Source organism: Musca vetustissima, unplaced genomic scaffold (genome assembly GCF_032173495.1).
Source record: "Musca vetustissima isolate MV318-11 ecotype Yass unplaced genomic scaffold, APGP_CSIRO_Mvet_v1 utg30844, whole genome shotgun sequence".
Taxonomy (NCBI): domain Eukaryota; kingdom Metazoa; phylum Arthropoda; class Insecta; order Diptera; family Muscidae; genus Musca; species Musca vetustissima.
In genome coordinates this window covers 122,301-141,659 of record NW_026874528.1, presented here as the reverse complement: position 1 = coordinate 141,659, position 19,359 = coordinate 122,301, and the positions used below count along the sequence as shown (strand labels likewise).

General features: G+C 36.4%; 1 protein-coding gene across 1 annotated transcript in view; it reads left to right on the top strand.

The window, feature by feature from the left end:
- Window positions 1–1,397: 1,397 nt before the first annotated feature.
- The window catches only part of LOC133334261 (cytosolic purine 5'-nucleotidase-like), a 114,342-nt gene continuing 96,380 nt past the window's right edge, over window positions 1,398–19,359 (top strand). The window contains exons 1-2 of the mRNA XM_061542554.1: window positions 1,398–1,436; window positions 1,622–1,734. Coding sequence (XP_061398538.1) covers window positions 1,398–1,436; window positions 1,622–1,734 — 152 coding nt within the window. The remainder of the gene's footprint in view (window positions 1,437–1,621; window positions 1,735–19,359) is intronic.

The following is a 19,359-nucleotide window of genomic DNA, read 5'->3' as shown; positions in this document are numbered from 1 at the left end:
TTACAACTCGGATATTGTGGAATTGGACTAATTATAATTATAGGCCTAATTACGTATACATTTAGGGGAAGACATGGGCCTATCCTACCCGCTGCCTTCGCGTAGTTGGTCAATAACCATCATGGTGTTCTATGCTGCTTCTGAAATTCGTGTTGATGATAAGCATCTGTATGGCATTCTTTGATGATGGGGAGTAACAATTCCTTAAGAAACTTGAGGTTCTAGAATATTTTCTACTGGTTTTAACTCTTTTTTAATCGATGTAGCAGTAATTCTGCCTGCATCAGAAGGTATATCATATTAGGAATGTTTTATTATTCTAGCCACATTTTGCAATGTGTCTGTAATTCTCCAAGTTAAAAATGCATACTGCCATTTTATGGAATATCCCTTATATGAAGACCTAGAATTTGGAATATTTTTGCAAAATATATTTTGTTTAAATATATATGCAATATAACATAATTTATATTATATTTATGTTTTCTTTTTAAACGGACTGCATTTTGAAACGAGAAGACTTATTTCATTATTTATTTGCTTCATCGCTATCATCTATTCTTTAAAAGTAAGCAAGACCAACCCGTTTTGTGCATTCAATATACATAAAATAATTGGTGAGTTTTATAGCATACTTTGAGGCGCTAAATTAATATCAACTACACTGTAAGAAATGAGTGCTATAGTCTGGAACAAATTTGTCAAAATCCATTTATTGATTTGTTTTTTATTAAATAACAACCACCCTCTTGTTCCCCCTTCTCTATGTATGTACTATATTTTTGTTTTTATTTTAAATATTGTATTTCTAAACGTTGTGTCATTCACCTACCTTCTTTTGTTTTGTATCACATAATCTAAATATTTTTAGTTCTTTTCCATTTCTATTTCCTAACATCCATCCATCAAACCCAACAATCCATTGGCATGCAACATTCAACAACATTCGTCCATTACAACCGACACGCTATACGGCAATATATAAAAAATAAATATTTAAAAAATTATCAAAATTCGTCAAAATGTTTGGCCTGTTTTGTAAATACTCCAACATTATCCCGATACACAAACAACTATCCTACACACATCCTTATCTGCTGTCTAACGTGAAGCTAAATTCGTTATGTCATCCATTTTATGAAGCTTCTTGCTCTTCTTGTAATGTACTAAAACGTAAGCTTTTCCCCAGAAGTAAACAAATCCAGAATAAAGCCTGCACCACCACTACTGCTACTACTACTACTGTAACACCTCAAGATAATAATTACTGCACCGCTATCGTCATCAATTACAAGAACAAAAACAACAGCCAGAACACAATCGACACAAAATCCATTATAAAAACAATACCAACAACAACAACTAGTACTACTGACCACTGTGCCACTCTAAAAGTCATGTCACATCAAAAACGTTTCTTTCATGATGGAAATATTGTAAGTATTTCGAAGCTATGTTTTGTGGTTTTTCATTTTATTTTTGTTTTATAGATTTGGGGTCTGGGATGAGAGGAGAGACTGTAAAAATAGTTTTGTTTGTTGTTGTGTTTTTTGTTATTGTAAAACTCTCTTTCTTTTATTTGATTTATATTAATTTGACTTTTATTTTTTAATTTTTCTAGTTCAACTACTCAATGCAGGAACCATCGTTTGAATGTGTCACACCCACCTCACCCAATGGGTCGGGTATTTGTGATGTTCCGGTAAAGAAATATTATCGCAAGGCAGCTCACAGGTGAGTTATGTTTTTCTTTTATTAATTTATGTTATTTTTAGTAACATTTGTATCTTATAATAACTCGAAGTCCTAATTAACTTTAGTATAATAGGGGAAGGATTTTGAATTCCAATACAAAAAAACTATTGCGAAAAGCAGAATTTGTTTTTGCATGAGATATATCATATAGTTAAGGTGCCATACCACGGATCCATATTCCTAAATAGAACTAAAGCAATTATTTACTTATGGGCGGATCTGGGAATTCTTCAGATCCTTTTTTAAAAATTGTGAAACGCAATTTCATTTATTGGCGATATTTATGATTGAATTGAGACGACTGCACCATCCTGGACGTAATTGGACCAAAACTACTCTGGTCTGCCTGGACAGCTGACGTTCTTCAGCTGCTATGGATGGGGGTGAGCTCCGAGGACAGCATTTATTCTCAACAACAATCGGTTGTGGCTCTTATGTTGGCGCCTGATTTATCATAATTATTTAATACATTCGATCATGCCAAGGTTTTTCAAAACGTTCAATGGTGTTTCAAATGTGATCTGCATGTACCTGCTCCGAACCCTTCTAGTCCGTGCTGGGATAGAAATAAAACCTGTACTTTTGTTCTGCAGTGTTTGTGAGAACCGCATCCACCATAGATTGATCTCGGTGAGCACCTAACACCATATCTTGTTGTTTCACGTCCCGATCAGTGAAATAGTGGAGTTTATGAGTAGAAGAATTATGGTCATTGCGATCCAAAAACTAAAAGCCAACCGAGAACTGTAGCTTACAGCATTGCGATGCTAACAAGGTTGTGCGGAAGAATCGTACCAGATACGGAGGTGGGGAACTTGCATTCTTGTTACACCATTCTGTCCAGTACACCATCAGAAGACCTCCTCGTCTTCTATGAGTAGATCTTTTGGTCTTCTAGGAGAAGGTTTTCTAATATTCTACCAAAAAATCTTCTGATCTACTGGGCGAAGAACTTCTTTTGAAGGCAGATCTTCTAGTCTGTAGGAATAAATCGTCTGCACTTCTGGGAGAAAATCTTCTAGTAGAAAACATTTTTTGTCTTCTATATGCACAACTTCTTACTTACTTAACTTATATGAAAAAATTCTAGTCTTCTATTTGAAGATCTTCTATATGAACACCTACTGGGAATTTATATAAAGGTTTCCTGGTCGTTTATATGAAGACCTTCTGTATGAAGTCCTCCTGATCTTTTATACGGAAACTTTCTATATGAAGACCTTCTGTCATCGCTTTTTATCAGTATTAGGGAAACTTCAATACCCACCATTAGTTGTTAGCATTCGAGCAAATTGATAGTTCAAAATTGTGCATGGTGACACTGGGTTCACATAAATGACCTAACCTGGCGACCAGTCATTTCAATCGGTTCAGACCACCTTCCTATCATCGTCTCCGTCAACAGATATATATATATATATTTCCTCAGAATCATTAATACTGCTGCCGCTAGCTTCATACCTGCTGTTTGAATACCCAAAGTAAGATCGAACTGCAGTTCACCTGCGATCAGTCCGCTTTTAGAAGGTAAAATCCGCCTGGTACTAGGGGATTTCGATGCCCACCATTAGTTGCGGCATTCGGTCGGGTATCTAAGAATAACTACTGCTGCCGCAGAACCATGGGAAAGCGGATTGGCCTGGTTTCAGAGAGTTTACAAATCACCGCTTCAGAGAGCTGCTAATTCTCTCAGATCCTCGAGTAGCTGAGAGGAATTTCTGTAGAATCATTACTATTGCTGCCGCTCGCTTCATATCTGCTAGTCGAATACCCGAAGTCGGACCGAACTTTTCAGCAGATCACGACGGTGAAGGCCAATGAAGATACTAACCTTCGTCATACGACTCCTGAATGCCCGAAGATGGGAGAACTTATCCTTGAATCCAACAGGCTAGTACGCGAGAATAAAAGGAGAATGGTTGCTAGACCACCTTAATCAATGCAACATTGTCACCAGAAATAGTAAATTGTAGTCAACAGGGTTAATTCACTTTCAAATTCTGGAAGGAAGGATGATTGGTCCTTCCTAACAACGTAACTTCGACAGACGCGAAGAGATGCACGTGTTAATTTAACCGGAAGTTCATTGAGTTTCCCAAAAGTGACTGGGCGAAAGAGAGTGTGCTACGTCGCATAAGAACTCTCCGAGACGAGGAGGTACCACCACAATTTTAAATTATCCAAAGTGTTGAGTGCGGAAGAAATCTCAATGTCAAAAGCAATTGGATGAATCTGTTGTGTTCAACCTGTCGTTAGCCATCCACATTGTTCCTGAAGCCTGACAGGGTGGTCCCGCTACTGAAGGATGCGGTTAATCATACAGGCATATTTCCCCTCTGTTTCCAGTAGCAAAGACGCTTGAGTTACAACTCCTCCCTCTGATGAGAAGTAGGTTTCCAGTTCCTCAACATCAACATGGATTCCGGAATATGCACAGCACAATTACAACATTACACACCGTAAGTACACATGTAAGCAGAGGACTTAACCAGAACACGATATGCGATAAAACCGTTTTAGTGGCGGAAAGCCTTCGATACTGTCAATCACGCCATGCTGTTCACACGTGGAGGCAATGTCTTACCCATTCGTCTTCATAATCAGGATCTTGTCGATGCAGTACTTGTATGGGTGTTATCGGTGAAATCATTCATGCCATCACCATATAGATACAATTCCCCCATCCAGGCATGTAAGGAGAGACCTTCATGATCTAAAGAGAGAGAGGTCAACGGCATAAGAAAGATCCCCTAGATAAACAGACTTATCGAGCAGAAATTCACACGGAAGTAGTGACCCACGCAATGGACCAATACCATTGCCCGAATGTAGTTCTTGGAGTCCACCACCTAGACAAGCGAAAGTGGTTTTAGCGTAATTAAGAATGGTGCTGCCGCCTCAATTCGTATTGGGTCCGAATTGACCCAAAGACATGCCATGTGTGTAGACTTGAACCTCACGACTGCCCTGCTAAACCCACTCATTTGTCATCGGAATCACTTTAGGCGCAGCAGATCCACATTGCAACCTTCTCGAACCTTGAAACAGAAGAGTCAGATCCAGAATAATAAAAAAATTACAACTTATATAGTTGCTGCAATGAATCGAGTTCGATCGAATATTAGTATTAATGAGTTCCAGTCAAAGGGTAATATGGTTAAAAAATAATCTCCTTCTTAAAACTTCGAGTAGGTATGAATTAGTTATAAACGATTAATGAAGATTGAGTAATTAACCATTATGGATGAACTACGTAAAGAAAGAACTCAATATTTTTGTCAATACATATTTTAGATTTCATCATCTTTCCCATATATCGATTAAACTCAATAATATATACTACCCTCATCTGAATATGCCTAATTCTATAATGACCATTTAGAACTGCAACAAAATTTCACATATAGAAAAACAAAAATGCTGTTGTTTTGAAAATAATTGTTCATCAGCCGCAGCATCATATCTGGTTCATTGATCTATTCGACACCAACTGCTGGTTGGCTGTCGCGGTCATTGTCATCATTAAGAAATTTTTCCACGCCTAAGTTGGCCCTTGAAAAATATTCTTTAATAAATCCACGCCTAAGTTGGCCCTTGAAAAATATTCTTTAATAAATCCACGCCTAAGTTGGCCCTTGAAGGCAGACATCATTCTAGGCTCAATTCCTGCAAATCGAAAGATATATAGGGACTTTGGGGCACCATTAACATGAAATCGGACGAAACTATATATGGGAGCTATATCTAAATCTGGACCGATTTTCGCGAAACTGGGCAGACATCATTCTAGCCTCAATTCAGTACGTTATGCCAAATTTCATGCAAATCGAAAGATATATAAGGACTTTGGTACACCATTTACCTTAAATCGGAGGAAGATATATACGGGAGCTATATCTAAATCTGAACCGATTTTCACGAAACTTTGCACACATCATTCTAGACTTAATTCAGTACGCTATGCCAAATTTCGTGCAAATCGAAAGATATATAGGGACTTTGGTACGCCATTTACCAAAAATCGGCCGAAACTATATATGGGAGCTATATCTAAATCTGAACCGATTTTCACGAAACTTGGCACACATCTTTCGTGGCTCAATTTAGTACGCTATGCCAAATTTCGTGCAAATCGAAAGATTTTCAGGGTCTAAAGTCCTTAAATCGGGCGAAACTATATATGGGAGCTATATATAAATCTGAACCGATTTTCACGAAACTTGGCACACATCTTTCGTGGCTCAATTCAGTACGCTATGCCAAATTTCGTGCAAATCGAAAGATTTTCAGGGTCTAAAGTCCGTAAATCGGGCAAAAATATATATGGGAGCTATATCTAAATCTGAACCGATTTTTCCCAAATTCAATAGGGTTCGTCCTTGGGCCAAACAAATGAGCTGTGCCAAATTTCATCCAAATCGGATCATAAATGCGACCTGTACTTTGTTTACAATTTAACATGGACAGACGGACAGATGGACGGACGGACATGCATAAATCGATTCAGAAAGTGATTCTATGCATATTCTCAAAAGGAACCATGGGTCTATCTCGATTATTTTTGCCTGTTACAAACATATGCACAAAGACATAATACCCTGTACCACAGTGTGGTGAAGGGTATAAAAATCCACGCCTTAGTAGGCCCATGAAAAATGAATCTCTAAAAATGAATCGCCTTAATTGGCGCTTAAAAAATTAATCTTTAAAAAATCCACGCGTGAACGGACTATCCGATTAGGACTTAACTTAGCATAACTTAATTTTATAACCATGACTGTAAAATGCTGGAAGATGGGACTTATCGGTCCACTCCTTCTAGTACCTCCCGCACAAAGGGTCAAAAATGTGTCTTATATAAAGCGAACGGAATATCCAATTTCAACTTCGAATCAAATTCGAAGATGGGACCCATTGGGTCAAAATTTGTAATATTTACAAATCCAATATGAGGTAAATGGAATGTCCGATTTGAACAAAACTTTGCACAACCTATTATTTTTACCAAACATTGATCAAGTCCGAAGATGGGTCCCATTGGTCCACTTCTTCTGGCACCCCCCACAAAGGGTCAAATACACATGTAAATTTAATATGAAGCATTGAATAAGAATTTCCTTTAATAAAAATTAAATTTAGAGGTTTTCCTCAACATAGGTGTGAAATAAGGTTGAACATATCGAATAAAAAAGTTTCGAAAAGATTTCTAGGCGCGTCGGTCTTTTGCGCAGTTTTTCCAATTTGAAAGACCATATTCGGCAATGTTGTCTTCCACTTGATCTTTCCATCTTATTCGTGGCCTTCTCCTTCTGCGTGAACCATCAGCTGGTTCGCTTTAATATGCCTTTTGGGCTGGGGCATTTTCATCCATTCTCACAACATGACCTAGCCAACGTAGTCGCTGCAGCTCATTACATCTAACAATGTCGATGTCCGAGAAGAGCTGGTACAACTCATGGTTCATTCGACGGCGATATTCACCGTCAACACAGATCGGCCCATAGATCTTACGGAGAATTTTTCTCTCAAGCACCCCAAGAGCTGCCTCATCAGCTTGCGCGAGTACCCATGATTCAGATCCATATAACAGCACGGGTAGTATCAGCGTCTTGTAGAGTGTGAATTTGGTCCGGCGTAGGTGGCTTTGCTTTTGAGTTGCTTGCTCAGACTACAGTAGCATCGGTTGGCCATCACTATCTTTCTCCGAATTTCAAAACTGATGACATTCGTTTTATGTAAGGCGGTACCAAGGTATATAAAATTTTTAACTACATCGTAGCTGTTGTTCTCAAGTTCCACAGTTGGTCGGAGTCTACTGGACGTCTTGCGCATTGATACCATCAGCTTGGTCTTCTCGCCGATTGATACCATCAGCTTGGTCTGCTGCCAGACCCACGTTGGCAGACTCCTTCTCAATTTGTTCAAAGGTGGCTGTTACCGCACTCAATATTCGACCCATTATGTCGATGTCATCGGCGTAGGCGAGTAACAAATGATGTTTGGTGTACAGAGTGCCTTTTCTGTTCACCTTTGCGTCAAGTATGACCTTTTTCAGCAGAATGTTAAAAAGGCCACACGACAAACTATCACCTTGTCTGAATCCTCGTTCGGCATTAAAGTGCTCCGAGAGATCCTTTCCGACTTTTACTGCTGATCATGTGCCACTCAAAGTTATCCTGCATAGCCGAATTAATTTTGCAGGAATGCCAAACGCAGACATGGCTTTATACACCTCTGAATGGATAGGGCTGCCGAATGCGGCTATATAGTCGACAAATAGGTGGAAGGAGTCGATGTGTTTTTCGTGGGTCTTTTCCAGGATTTGGCGCAGAGTGAAAAGCTGGTCAATGGTGGACTTGTCAGGTCTGAAGCCGCATTGTTATGGTCCAATCATTTCATTTACCATTGGCTTCAGTCGTTCACACAGCACACTGCATAGCACGTTATATGTGATGGGAATAATGCTAGTTCCTCCATTGTTGGCACATATCTTCTTGTCTCCTTTTTTGTGCACGGGATACAGGATGCTGAGGTTACAATCATTGGGTATGCATTCCTCTAGCCAAATTGTACTAATAAGCTGGTGCATGCTCCTTACCAGCATCTGACCGTCAGTCTTGAATAGTTCGGCTTGTAACTCATTGGCACCTGCTGCTTTATTATTCTTCATCCGATTGATTGCTATTTTGACCTCATCTTGGGTTTGTGGTATACACTCTATACCGTCATCTGTTATTGGTTCTGAGGTATCCTCTTCACCGCTACTATTTGATACCAGAAGTTTTTAAAAATGTTCCTTCCAGATCCTCAGCACACTGTCTGTATCTGTCACCAGGTTTCCTTCTTCATCTCTACAGGAGGATGTGCATGCACCAAAGTCTTCGGTTTGGTGTTTTACTCGTTGGTAAAATTTCCGGACTTCATTCTGATTCCTGTACATCTCGATTTGCTCGCGGTCAAGTTTTTCTTGTTCTTTCTTTTTTCTGAAAATACGTTTCTCCTCTCTCCTTTTCTTCCGATAATTTTCCATTGCATTACGTGTTGCTACTGTCTGCCGGGTTTTGCCCTATACGCTGCGTTTTTTCACATCAGTAGCATTACGACACTCCTGATCGTACCATGGGTTTCTTGATGGTGGTCTTTGGTACCCAAGTGTTGCTTTTGCTGCAGTTTGTAGGGAGTGGACAATTCTTTGCCATTGTGCTTCTATGTTATTAGGAGTGCTTATTTGAAAAAAATAATTTTTTAAAAATCCACGCCTTGTATTGATATTTCAAAAAAATATTTTTTTTAAATCGATATTATATCAGTTTTCATTTAATGGCTTTCCTAAAAATAGTTGTGAAATAAACGTGGCTGGAAATATCGGAAAAAATAGTTTCGAATTTTATCCAACATGTCTGATGAGAATCGAAAAGTCACCATTATAACTCTTTATTTCTGTGTTGTATTTTTCTGGGATCTAAATATTACAAATTATGGCTGCAGCTATTAGATCTGTATACGGATATATGAATGAAAATTTCAAACTGTCGCCACCACGACAAAAAAAGTATTTTTTTTAATCCACGCTTTGCATGAATACTCAAAATTTTTTTTTTTCATCCACGCCTTTTATTTGGACTTACTCATACTCAAAAAAAAAAAAAAACAAAAAAAATTGAAGTCGTGTATGGCTACTTGAAAAAATAGTTTTTAAAAATCTATGCCTTGCTTAGGTACTTCAAAAAAGTATTTTTTTGGAATAAATAATACATCAATTTTTATTTAGAGTTTTTAATAAAAAAAAAAGGTGTGAAATAAACATGGTTGGAAATATAAAAAAATAGTTCGAATTTTATCCGAAATGTCTGATGAAAATCGAAAAGTCGCCTTTTTAACTTTTAATTTTTTTATTTTTTCTGAGATCTAAAAAATTCCAATTTTTGCCTGCAGCTATTAGATCTATTGTCACTCCACAATCGCCATCACAAATGAATGTCCAAATACAAATTTCAAACACACGCCATCATGTCCAAATCGATTATTAAGAGATATATTTATTTATATTTATTATTTGATATATTTTAATTTAATAAACAAATTCAAATAAACACATCACAATATCTAGGTGCAGACAATGAACCTGGAAAGTATGTGCCCTGCTTGAGGAGTTTATTTAAATAGATTTGTCTGGAGGCTTTGTTACTGGAATGGTTGATTGACTCTTTGGCTGTCTGGCTGGTTGGTCACCCTTCTCTACTTAACAACTAATCTCGATTTAATCTCAAATTAATTAACACTTAGATGCCAATTACGTGGACATTCACATTGAAAATGCGTTGCTGATTGTGCGTAAACAATATTGAAAATGGAGATATTCAAACTCAGTACCATATTTTCAAATTGTATCTAACGGCAATTTGTCAAAAATATAAACCGGATGCTAATTGGCAACAAGGTGGCTTTAATTTAAATAATTTATGACGTTAGTGGCGTAAAAACAGGCGGGGTATTTATTGGGACACACCTATTTTGTTAAATATTGCTTTCGAAAATTTGACTCAAAAAATCTGTGTCGAACGTCTGAGCTTGCGGGAAAACAAAACTAGATTTTTCCATTTTGCTCGCTGCTTGTATTTAAAATTTTCGAACAAACTCGATATATTATTGGTGCTTAATTTTTGTTTCATTCTTCCGCTGAGGTACAGGGTTGCCCATATTCGACGGACCCATCTGGCAACGCCATAACTTTTGACAGAGATGTCTCATCGCTTAATGACATACCGCGTTTGAAGCGTCAGTCCAAGCAGATTTTTACCATGAACCTGAAATAGTTGAAATTTACATTCAACAGAAGAAGTCAATTGTGAAAACCCAACCTGCTTTTATAAAAAAAAAATTAAAAAAAGTGAGAAGTGCGCCTTCTAAGAACGCCATTAAGCGTTTATACGAAAAATTTTCGACTGGTAAGGCTCTTTCTAATCCGAAAAGGCCATATAAAAGTCGACCAAGGCGATCGGCCGAGAATATCGCTGCCGTACGAGCCAGTGTTGAGAGGTCCCCAAGAACATCCCAAAAACGCCGTTCTCAGCAGTTGGGCATGGGTCGGTCCACTTTACAACGGATTATTCGCATTGATTTGCATTTGTTCCCGTACAAAATTCAATTGACGCAAAGAATGTTGCTGCGGACAAGCCTCGCCGATTGGAATGGGCCCAAAGAGTCATCGAAATGGCCGAAGATGACGAGCAATTTTGGAACAAAATTATCATGACCGATGAAGCCCATTTTCACATTGAATGGGACCGTAAATAAGCAAAATTGCCGTTTTTACGCCACTGAAAATCCTCAGCAGATTCAAGAAGTACCTCTTCATGACGAAAAAGTCACAGTTTGGTGCGGCGTTAGTGCGAAAACGGTCAATGGGCCGTTTTTCTTCCAAAATGAAAATGGCCATGCTGTTACCATCAATCAGAAGCGTTATCGCGACATGATGACCAATTTTGTGATGCCAATTATTCGTCGAAAGCGTATGAGGCAGTTCTGGTTTCAACAAGACGGCGCTCCACCGCACACAAGTCGCATAACAATCGATTTTCTGAAGAATTTTTTTTCCGGGCCGTTTGATGTCGAAAAGTGGTGATTTGGACTGACCACCGCGTTCGCCCGATTTGACGCCGCCTGACTTCTTCTTGTGGGGATATTTGAAGTCAAAGGTTTAAGTTAACAAGTCAAGGACCGTAGAAGAGCTCAAGGGCAACATTCGTGAAGAAATAACCGCTATTCCGGCCGAAATGTTGGCAAAAACGATGGAAAATGCAGCAAAAAGGGCACAATACGTCATCAACGCCAGAGGCGGCCATTTGAGAGATATCATATTCAAAAATTGATGTAAACAAATCTACTTGGAACAAATTATATGATTAGCATTGCCAATCGGCAAATTTTTATTTTTTTCTTTGATTATTTTTAAAAAAAAAAAAACACATGGGTCCGTCTAATATGGGCAACCCTGTACTTATATTTACTTAAAATTTCTCAAGAGTCCATAAGAACTCCAAAAAACCTACCAGCGGTCACTTTTGAAAATTTGACATTTTAATAATTTATTAATTATGAAAAATCTGTTTATTTTTTATTTTGGTTTATTTCATGCTTGCCATTTGATAGCAGGCAAGTACACGTTTCCACTATTTTTAATATTTGTTTTCTGTTTTTACTGATAAGCTGAGAGCTGGCTACAAAAATAGCCACCCAATCGTCTGGTTATTTTATTTTTTTGTTTGCTTGGGTTAAAAACTAGTTGAACGCTATTTGTGATACAATCTTGCAAGCAGCAGATAGCAACAGGTATTATTGTAAAATATTTTTTGTATTTTTTTATTTTGTTTTATAGAGTTTATTTCCTAAGCTATGATAAGGAAAATCTACGTATGTAGGTTCGAAATGTAGAAACATATCGATTACATAAATATTCATTATCATATGAAAATATTGGTTGTTTTTTTAGAATACGCATGTACATACTTAGCTTTCCATGTACTTACTTAGTTGTTCCATAAGCCGAGCTTAAAAAAAGATTTCCAAGCGCTTCGGTCTTGTGCGCATCTCCGCCAATTTGAAAGACCACGTTCCAAGATGATGTTTTCTACTTGGTCTTCCCATCGAATTCGTGGCTTTCTCTTCTACGGGAACCATCAGTAGACTCGCTTTTATATGCCTTTTGAGCTGAGGCATTCTCATTCATTTGCACAACATGGCCTAGCCATCGTAGTTGCTGCAGCTCAATACGACTGACTATGTTGATTTCCGCGTATAAATTTTAAAGCTCGTGGTTCATTCTACAAAAGTAGTAGAAAATGAAAAAAAAAGCTGTTGCAAACAAAAATTTACTGTGAAAAAAATTCATTTCGTCCCTGTTTCTGGGGTATCTTCTTCACCGCCACTATTTCATATCAGAATCTTTTAAAAGTGCTCCTTCCAGATTCTCAACACGCCATCTGTATCTGTCACCAGATTTCCTTCTTCATCTCTACAGGAGGATGTGCCTGCATCAAAGCCTTCGATTTGGTGTTTTGCTCGTTGGTAAAATTTCCGGACTTCATTTTGACTCCTCACGCTCACGTTCTGACTCCTCACGCTCACGTTTTTCTTCTTATGTCTTTTTTTTTCTGAAAATACGTTTCCCCTCTCTCCTTTTCTCTCGATAATTCTTCATTGCATTACGTCTTGCTACTGTCTGCAGGGTTGCCCTATACGCTGCGTTTTTCAGATCAGTAGCGTTACGACACCTCCTGATCGTACCATGCGTTTCTTGGTGGTGGTGTTTGGTACCCAAATGTTGCTTTTGGTGCAGTTTGTAGGGAAGTGGGCAATTCTCTGCCACTGTGCTTCTATATTATTATCGGGACAAGGGGTGCTTTCGTCAAGCAATTGGGTAAGTTGAGCGGAGTAGGCTTCTGCTACCTGTTGTGTTTGCAGTTTTTCGACGTCGAGTTTCCGTGTTGTTTTAGATCGCACCTTTGCTGCTATATTAAGACGGGTGCGTACCTTGGCTGCCTCAAGGTAATGGTCCGAATCGATATTCGCTCTTCGGATTGATCAGACATCTAAAACACTGGATGAATGCCTTCCGTCTATCACAACACAATCGATTTGATTTCTCGTTGTTCGATCGGGAGAAATCCGAGTGGCCTTGTGTATATCGAGATGCTTGAATCTGGTGCTTCTAACTACCATGTTTTTGCTGCCGCGAAGTCAATCAACCTCATGCCGTTGTCTGATGTTTCTTCATGGAGGCTGAATTTTCCGACGGTGGTACCAACAATATTTTCCCTTCCGATTTTTGCATTAAAATATCCTAGCAGAATTTTAATGTCATGGCCAGGGCAACGGTCATATGCTGTTTCTAGGCGCTCGTAAAATATGTCTTTGGTCTGTTCATCTTTATCTCCGGCGCAAATGCGACTGATGTAGAAGAACTTCGCTTTTATACGGATTATAGCAATTCGCTCATCTACTGGAGTGAATATGGAGACGAGGTCTTTTATTCTCCTGTTAACCATAAATCCGCAGCTAAATTCATGTCTCGTTTCATGGCAGCTGTAATACAGTGCGTAATCATCATTTCCATCGCATTTCCTGTAAGGCCATAAAATCGGCTTTGTACTTCTTGAGTACATCCGCCAATGCGAACACTGCGCCTGTTCTGTACAACGTGCGCACATTCCAAGTGCAGATTCGCAGATCGTGGTCCTTTATTAGGGAGGCAGGTGGTCGTCAACATTAGGGGGGTTTGGTTTTCTTTTTCTTTGCTTTTTCATAGTAGGAGGGGTTTTCCGAGAGTGAGCAGCTAACCGGACGTCTCAACCCATTTTTTTATAGTTCTTATGGGTGAACTCGCGGCACATATTAGCTCACTATTTCCCCGGGTGTTGAAATAGTGAGGTGACAGGTGACACCGCGTGGTGGTCAGTGTCCACTATTGAGATAAAAGAGGGACCAAGATAAGCCTGGACTTTGCCATGTTAAAGTCATTCAGAGCCGTTGTATGGTATCTATCATCCCCATAGGTGCCCAAAATTAAAATGCGTTAGTATGTGTGAGAGAAAACAGAACAGTACTGAACAAAATTGTGTGTACATTTTTGTGGTCGGAAAAAATTATTGATGAATTCAATTTTTGTTATTATATAAAATAAAAGCATTATTAAAAATGTTTTTATATGAATTACAAAGTGTATATGTCATAAAAATATAATAAAGTTTATAAAGTAGCATATACCGAGATAATAATCATATTATAATATTAAATACTACGATAATTATCAAATATTTAATTCTTAAAAAAAACAGAAATTGTTCTGTTGTTTCTAAAATTTTTTAAACATACAAAACTCATTTTGAATAATAAAATAAAAATCCAAATATACTGAAACACTTTTATCCCTAAGTGTTATTTCGTTGATTTTCTAGTTCTGCGGACACGACGTCGTGCGCGCACCCCAGTATGTGTTCATTCGTTGCCTGTCAAACAACGACTGACTGAAAGAGCATAACAATGCGTGTGAGTAGGCAGCTACTTTAAAGTATACTGATGGGCACCTATGATCATCCCCTACGCCACCCCGTCCTCTACGCCACCCCCTATTTATATACATTAGATATAATATGTTTCAAAACTCTTAAAATATTTTTTTATTGAATAACAGAATAGTTTACGTAAATATCAAAATGCTTTATTATCTATTCCATTTAAAAGATAATTTTTTACTCTACAAAAATGCTTTTTGAATTATTGAAATATCTCCACGGGTTCAAAAGTTATGGACGTTTATATCTTTCCTAGTTCACATCACTCTGTTTTACACTGTGAGCCACTGTTGACTTTATTTCCATGCAATGACTACTCCCTCTGTAAGTACAACGTCATGTAATTGAAATAACTAACACACAATCACCCAAAACCACAAAGGGGGGGAAGTGTAAGTGCATTGACGACGCCACATTACAACACCTACAACACACGTTATAAACGTTCGTCTCAAATGCCTGTGTTTATCAGAGAAGTACTGCAATGTTATCTCACAGCACTCTCTCTCTCTCTAACAAAAAACATGTATCCTACCAAATACGGTACCCAAACCCCACCACACCCCACTTTCTATTGTTTTGTTTTTAACAGAGTGTGAGAGAGACTTTACTAACAGAGCTTAATTGCGATATTAAGTACCGTACTCAAACTCTTTTCTCTCTCTCCCTCTTTGTTTGTAGCCTTTATTATGGCCGAGCATGCCTGCACTGGATTGTTGACATTGTGAAGCTTGCTAGCTCTCTCTCTTATGATTGTGGGTAGTGGGGTTTGTTGTTATTTTGTTTTTGTTTGCCCCCATGTCTGTTTAACACTCACGATCAGTTGTGCGGCGTACGTTGACCATACATGATCAATTCAAACTGAAAAAAACACACAAAAATAGCAAAAACATTAAAAAGAAACGAATTTATTTTTCCGCTCTTTAGTTGTTATTGTTGTTAGTTTCCGTTTTTTTATTGTTGTTGTTTAATTGTAAATACATTTTATTGTTCTTGTGAAAGACAAAAAAAATACAAAAGAAATTAAATTAAATAACCAAACAAAACAAATTGTGTTGCGGCGGCATTTTCCTACCAAAAACAAAACAACAATTACAAATTTTCATTTTGGAAATTTTTTTAGATACAAACTAAACTTCGTCTGGTTGGTTACTCATGTATGTATTTATGTGGGTGTGCATGTTTGTATAGTACAGACAGAAGTCACACAGCCATCATTATCTATATCTCGCTACAACAAAACTAGATATTGTGTTGTGTGAAGTATTAAAAAAACAACAACAAAAACAAATGAATATGATTAATAATAAAATTTCACAATTTTGCGGAATTTCGGGATATCCAAATAAAAAATCAAAGCCAAAAATCAAAATCGATCATGTATTAAAAATCTAATAATAACTAGCACTCAAGGCTCTCTCTTTGAAAACAAAAAACAAGTGATGTCAATGTTCCAAAGGCCATACCAAAACAATTTACATGCGAATGAAGAAAAAAATGTGGAAAATTTCATTGTTGAAAATTATTATTGCTGTTGTTGTAGTTGTTGTCAATGATGACGAATTGTTTTTCCAAGTGCTGTGTCATTAAAAAACGCACAGAGGTGTTAACAGCAGCACCTCTTCCGCTGAGGTGTTTGTCCCCACCAATGCGTTCAAAACAAAGAGTGTCAAACAAAAAAGTAATACAAAGAAAAGAAATAATTTAAAAAAATATGTTAATGAGAAAACAATAGCATATAAAAAAACAAAAAAGAACAAGAACAAGGTTGTCTTCTTTATTAAAATTAACAAACAAAATAAATATTTATTTTTTGTATCTATTTTTAAATTATATTTTGTGGAAAAAAATAATCAATAAAATATAATTTTTTATTGATAAATAATAATCATAAAAAGTAAAAAAATGTTAGAATTAAAAAAATAGAAATTTTGTTAATAAATAATTAATGAAACGATATTAAAATAATTCAAGAGAAATTATGAAATGAAACATATCTAAATTGAAAATAATTTAATATATAAATTATAAATAATTTCAATAAATAAATTAAGAATAATTTTTAAAATTAAATTTAAACAAATTAATAAAAAAATATTTTAAATAATAAACTTAAAATAATAATAATTTAAAAATATTTTATATTATGTTACTAAATAATATATAATAAAATACAAAATAATAAATAAATTATTTTTAAAATAAATAAATAAAAAAATCCTATAAAAAATGAACTGACTGACTTAACGGTTCATCAACGCCCAGACGAAACGGCTGAAGCTAGAATCTTGAAATTTTGGGTGAGAGTCACTCTTGGTGACAGATAAGGCTGGGTTTTTGGAAATTCGTACTAGAACGGTACGAAAAGTACTAAATGTGATACCATTTGTATTTGGCGAAACGGAAAAGCTAGAACTCTGAAATTTGGATTGGAGTGTTGGATAGATGCACCAAAGGATTTTTGGAAATTCTTACTATAACTATCCGAAAAGTACGAAAATGTACTAAATTTGGTACAACTTCGTAGCATGTGAACGGATAGCGTTAAAAACTTGAAATTTGGAGTGTGAATTAAGGTTGAGATGTAGGGTCCATTTAAAGAGATGGTTTTGAATGCGCTTACTCATGTGTACGAAAAGTACTATATGGTACTATATTTGGTACAAATTTAATCTATACTAATAAAAGCGTAAAGTGATTGACTGACTGACTGATTTAACGATTTAACTAAATCGTGTTATAATTGGTACAATTTGTGTATGGATGAACTGATAGAGAGGAAACAATGAAGTTTGGAGTTAGGATCACTGTAGGTGTGTAGGATTGGGGTCAGGACTCAGTTAAAGACATTATTACTTATGGGTAAATGGTACTAAATTTGGTACAATTTGAATTTTAGGAGAACCAATAAAGCTAGAATCATGAAATTTGGAGTCAGGATCATTGTTGAGGTGTAAGATTGAGATCTGTAGGATGTTTTAGAATTTTTTACTAATGTGTACCAAATTTGGTACAATTTCAGTTGTGGATCACTGTGGTTGGAATCCTAAAACTTGAATTTAGTACCTGTGTGAGGGGATAGGATTTGGGACATGTAGAATGTTTTGGGAATTGGTACTACTGTGTACTAAATTTGGTACAATGTGAATTGTGGGTGAACTGATATAGTTTTAATCTTGAAACTTAGATTAAGGATCACTGTGGGGGGGTTTGATTTTGGTTAAGTAGGAAGTTTTGGAAATTCGTACTACTGTGTACTAAATTTGGTACAATTTCAATTGTGGGTGAACCAATAGAGTTGAAATCCTGAAATTTGAATTTGCAATCATTGTGGGGGTGTATGATTGGGGTATGCAGGAAGTTTTGTTGGATGGTTGAGGAAGGTACTTATGGAAATAATGCGTGCTAAATGGAACTAAATTTGGTAAAAAATAAGCGAAATTAATTTTAAATACATGAAAAACAATTAAAAAAATAAAATTTTTTAAAATAAATATAAAATAATAACATAAAAAAATAATTTCTTAATTAATTAATTAAAATTAATTTTAATAAGTAAATTAAAAAACAAATTAAAAACAAATGAAAAATATAAATAAAAATATAAAAATAAATTAATTTACTACTGCACGTCAAACGATAACAAACAAATAAAATTATGACGTCGACAATTGGTTTAACTTATAAACGTCATCCGATTTATGACCACCATCGACTCACACGCATCACCACTCACCAATTGCCAACTCACCTCAAAGTCAAACATTTCAATAAAAAAAAAATAAATAAATTCAATGCAGTCGAATAGAGAAATATCGGTGTCGAGTGTGGATGAGAGAATTAATGGATACCTTGGAATTCAAATAGCTGATAAAATGTTGTTAGAAAACTGAGAATATACCGAAATGTTGATACACTCCACTACTACCAAATTGGGAGATTAAAAACATTAATAAAATACGGAACCATAGAAATATGGAGGTATAAATTCAATGCATCCATATCCCAACATTTCCAACACCCTAAATTTACAATAACATAATATTGAACTATATATGGGAGCTATATCTAAATCTGAACCGATTTCAACAAAACTTCGTATACATCAATATCGACTTAATTCAGAACTCTGTGCAAAGTTTTATCTCAATCGGACAAATATTGACTTGTATAGTGCTCCATTTACATAAAATCGGACGAAACTATATATCTGAACCGATTTTCTCCAATTTTAATAGGGTTCGTCCTTTGGCCAAATAAGTGACATGTGCCAAATTTCATCCAAATCGGATCATAAATGCGACCTGTACTTTGTTCACAAAAATACATGGATGGACGGACGGACTCACGGACATGCATAAATCGACTCAAAAAGTGATTTTATGCATATACTAAAAAGGAACCATGGGTATATCTCGATTCTTTTTGCCTGTTTAAAAAGTAAAGTAGGGTATAAATAGATTAGAACCTTCAAAATAACAAACGTCAAATTGTTGACCTATATTTATGTGTTTGAGTTTAGTGTTCGATT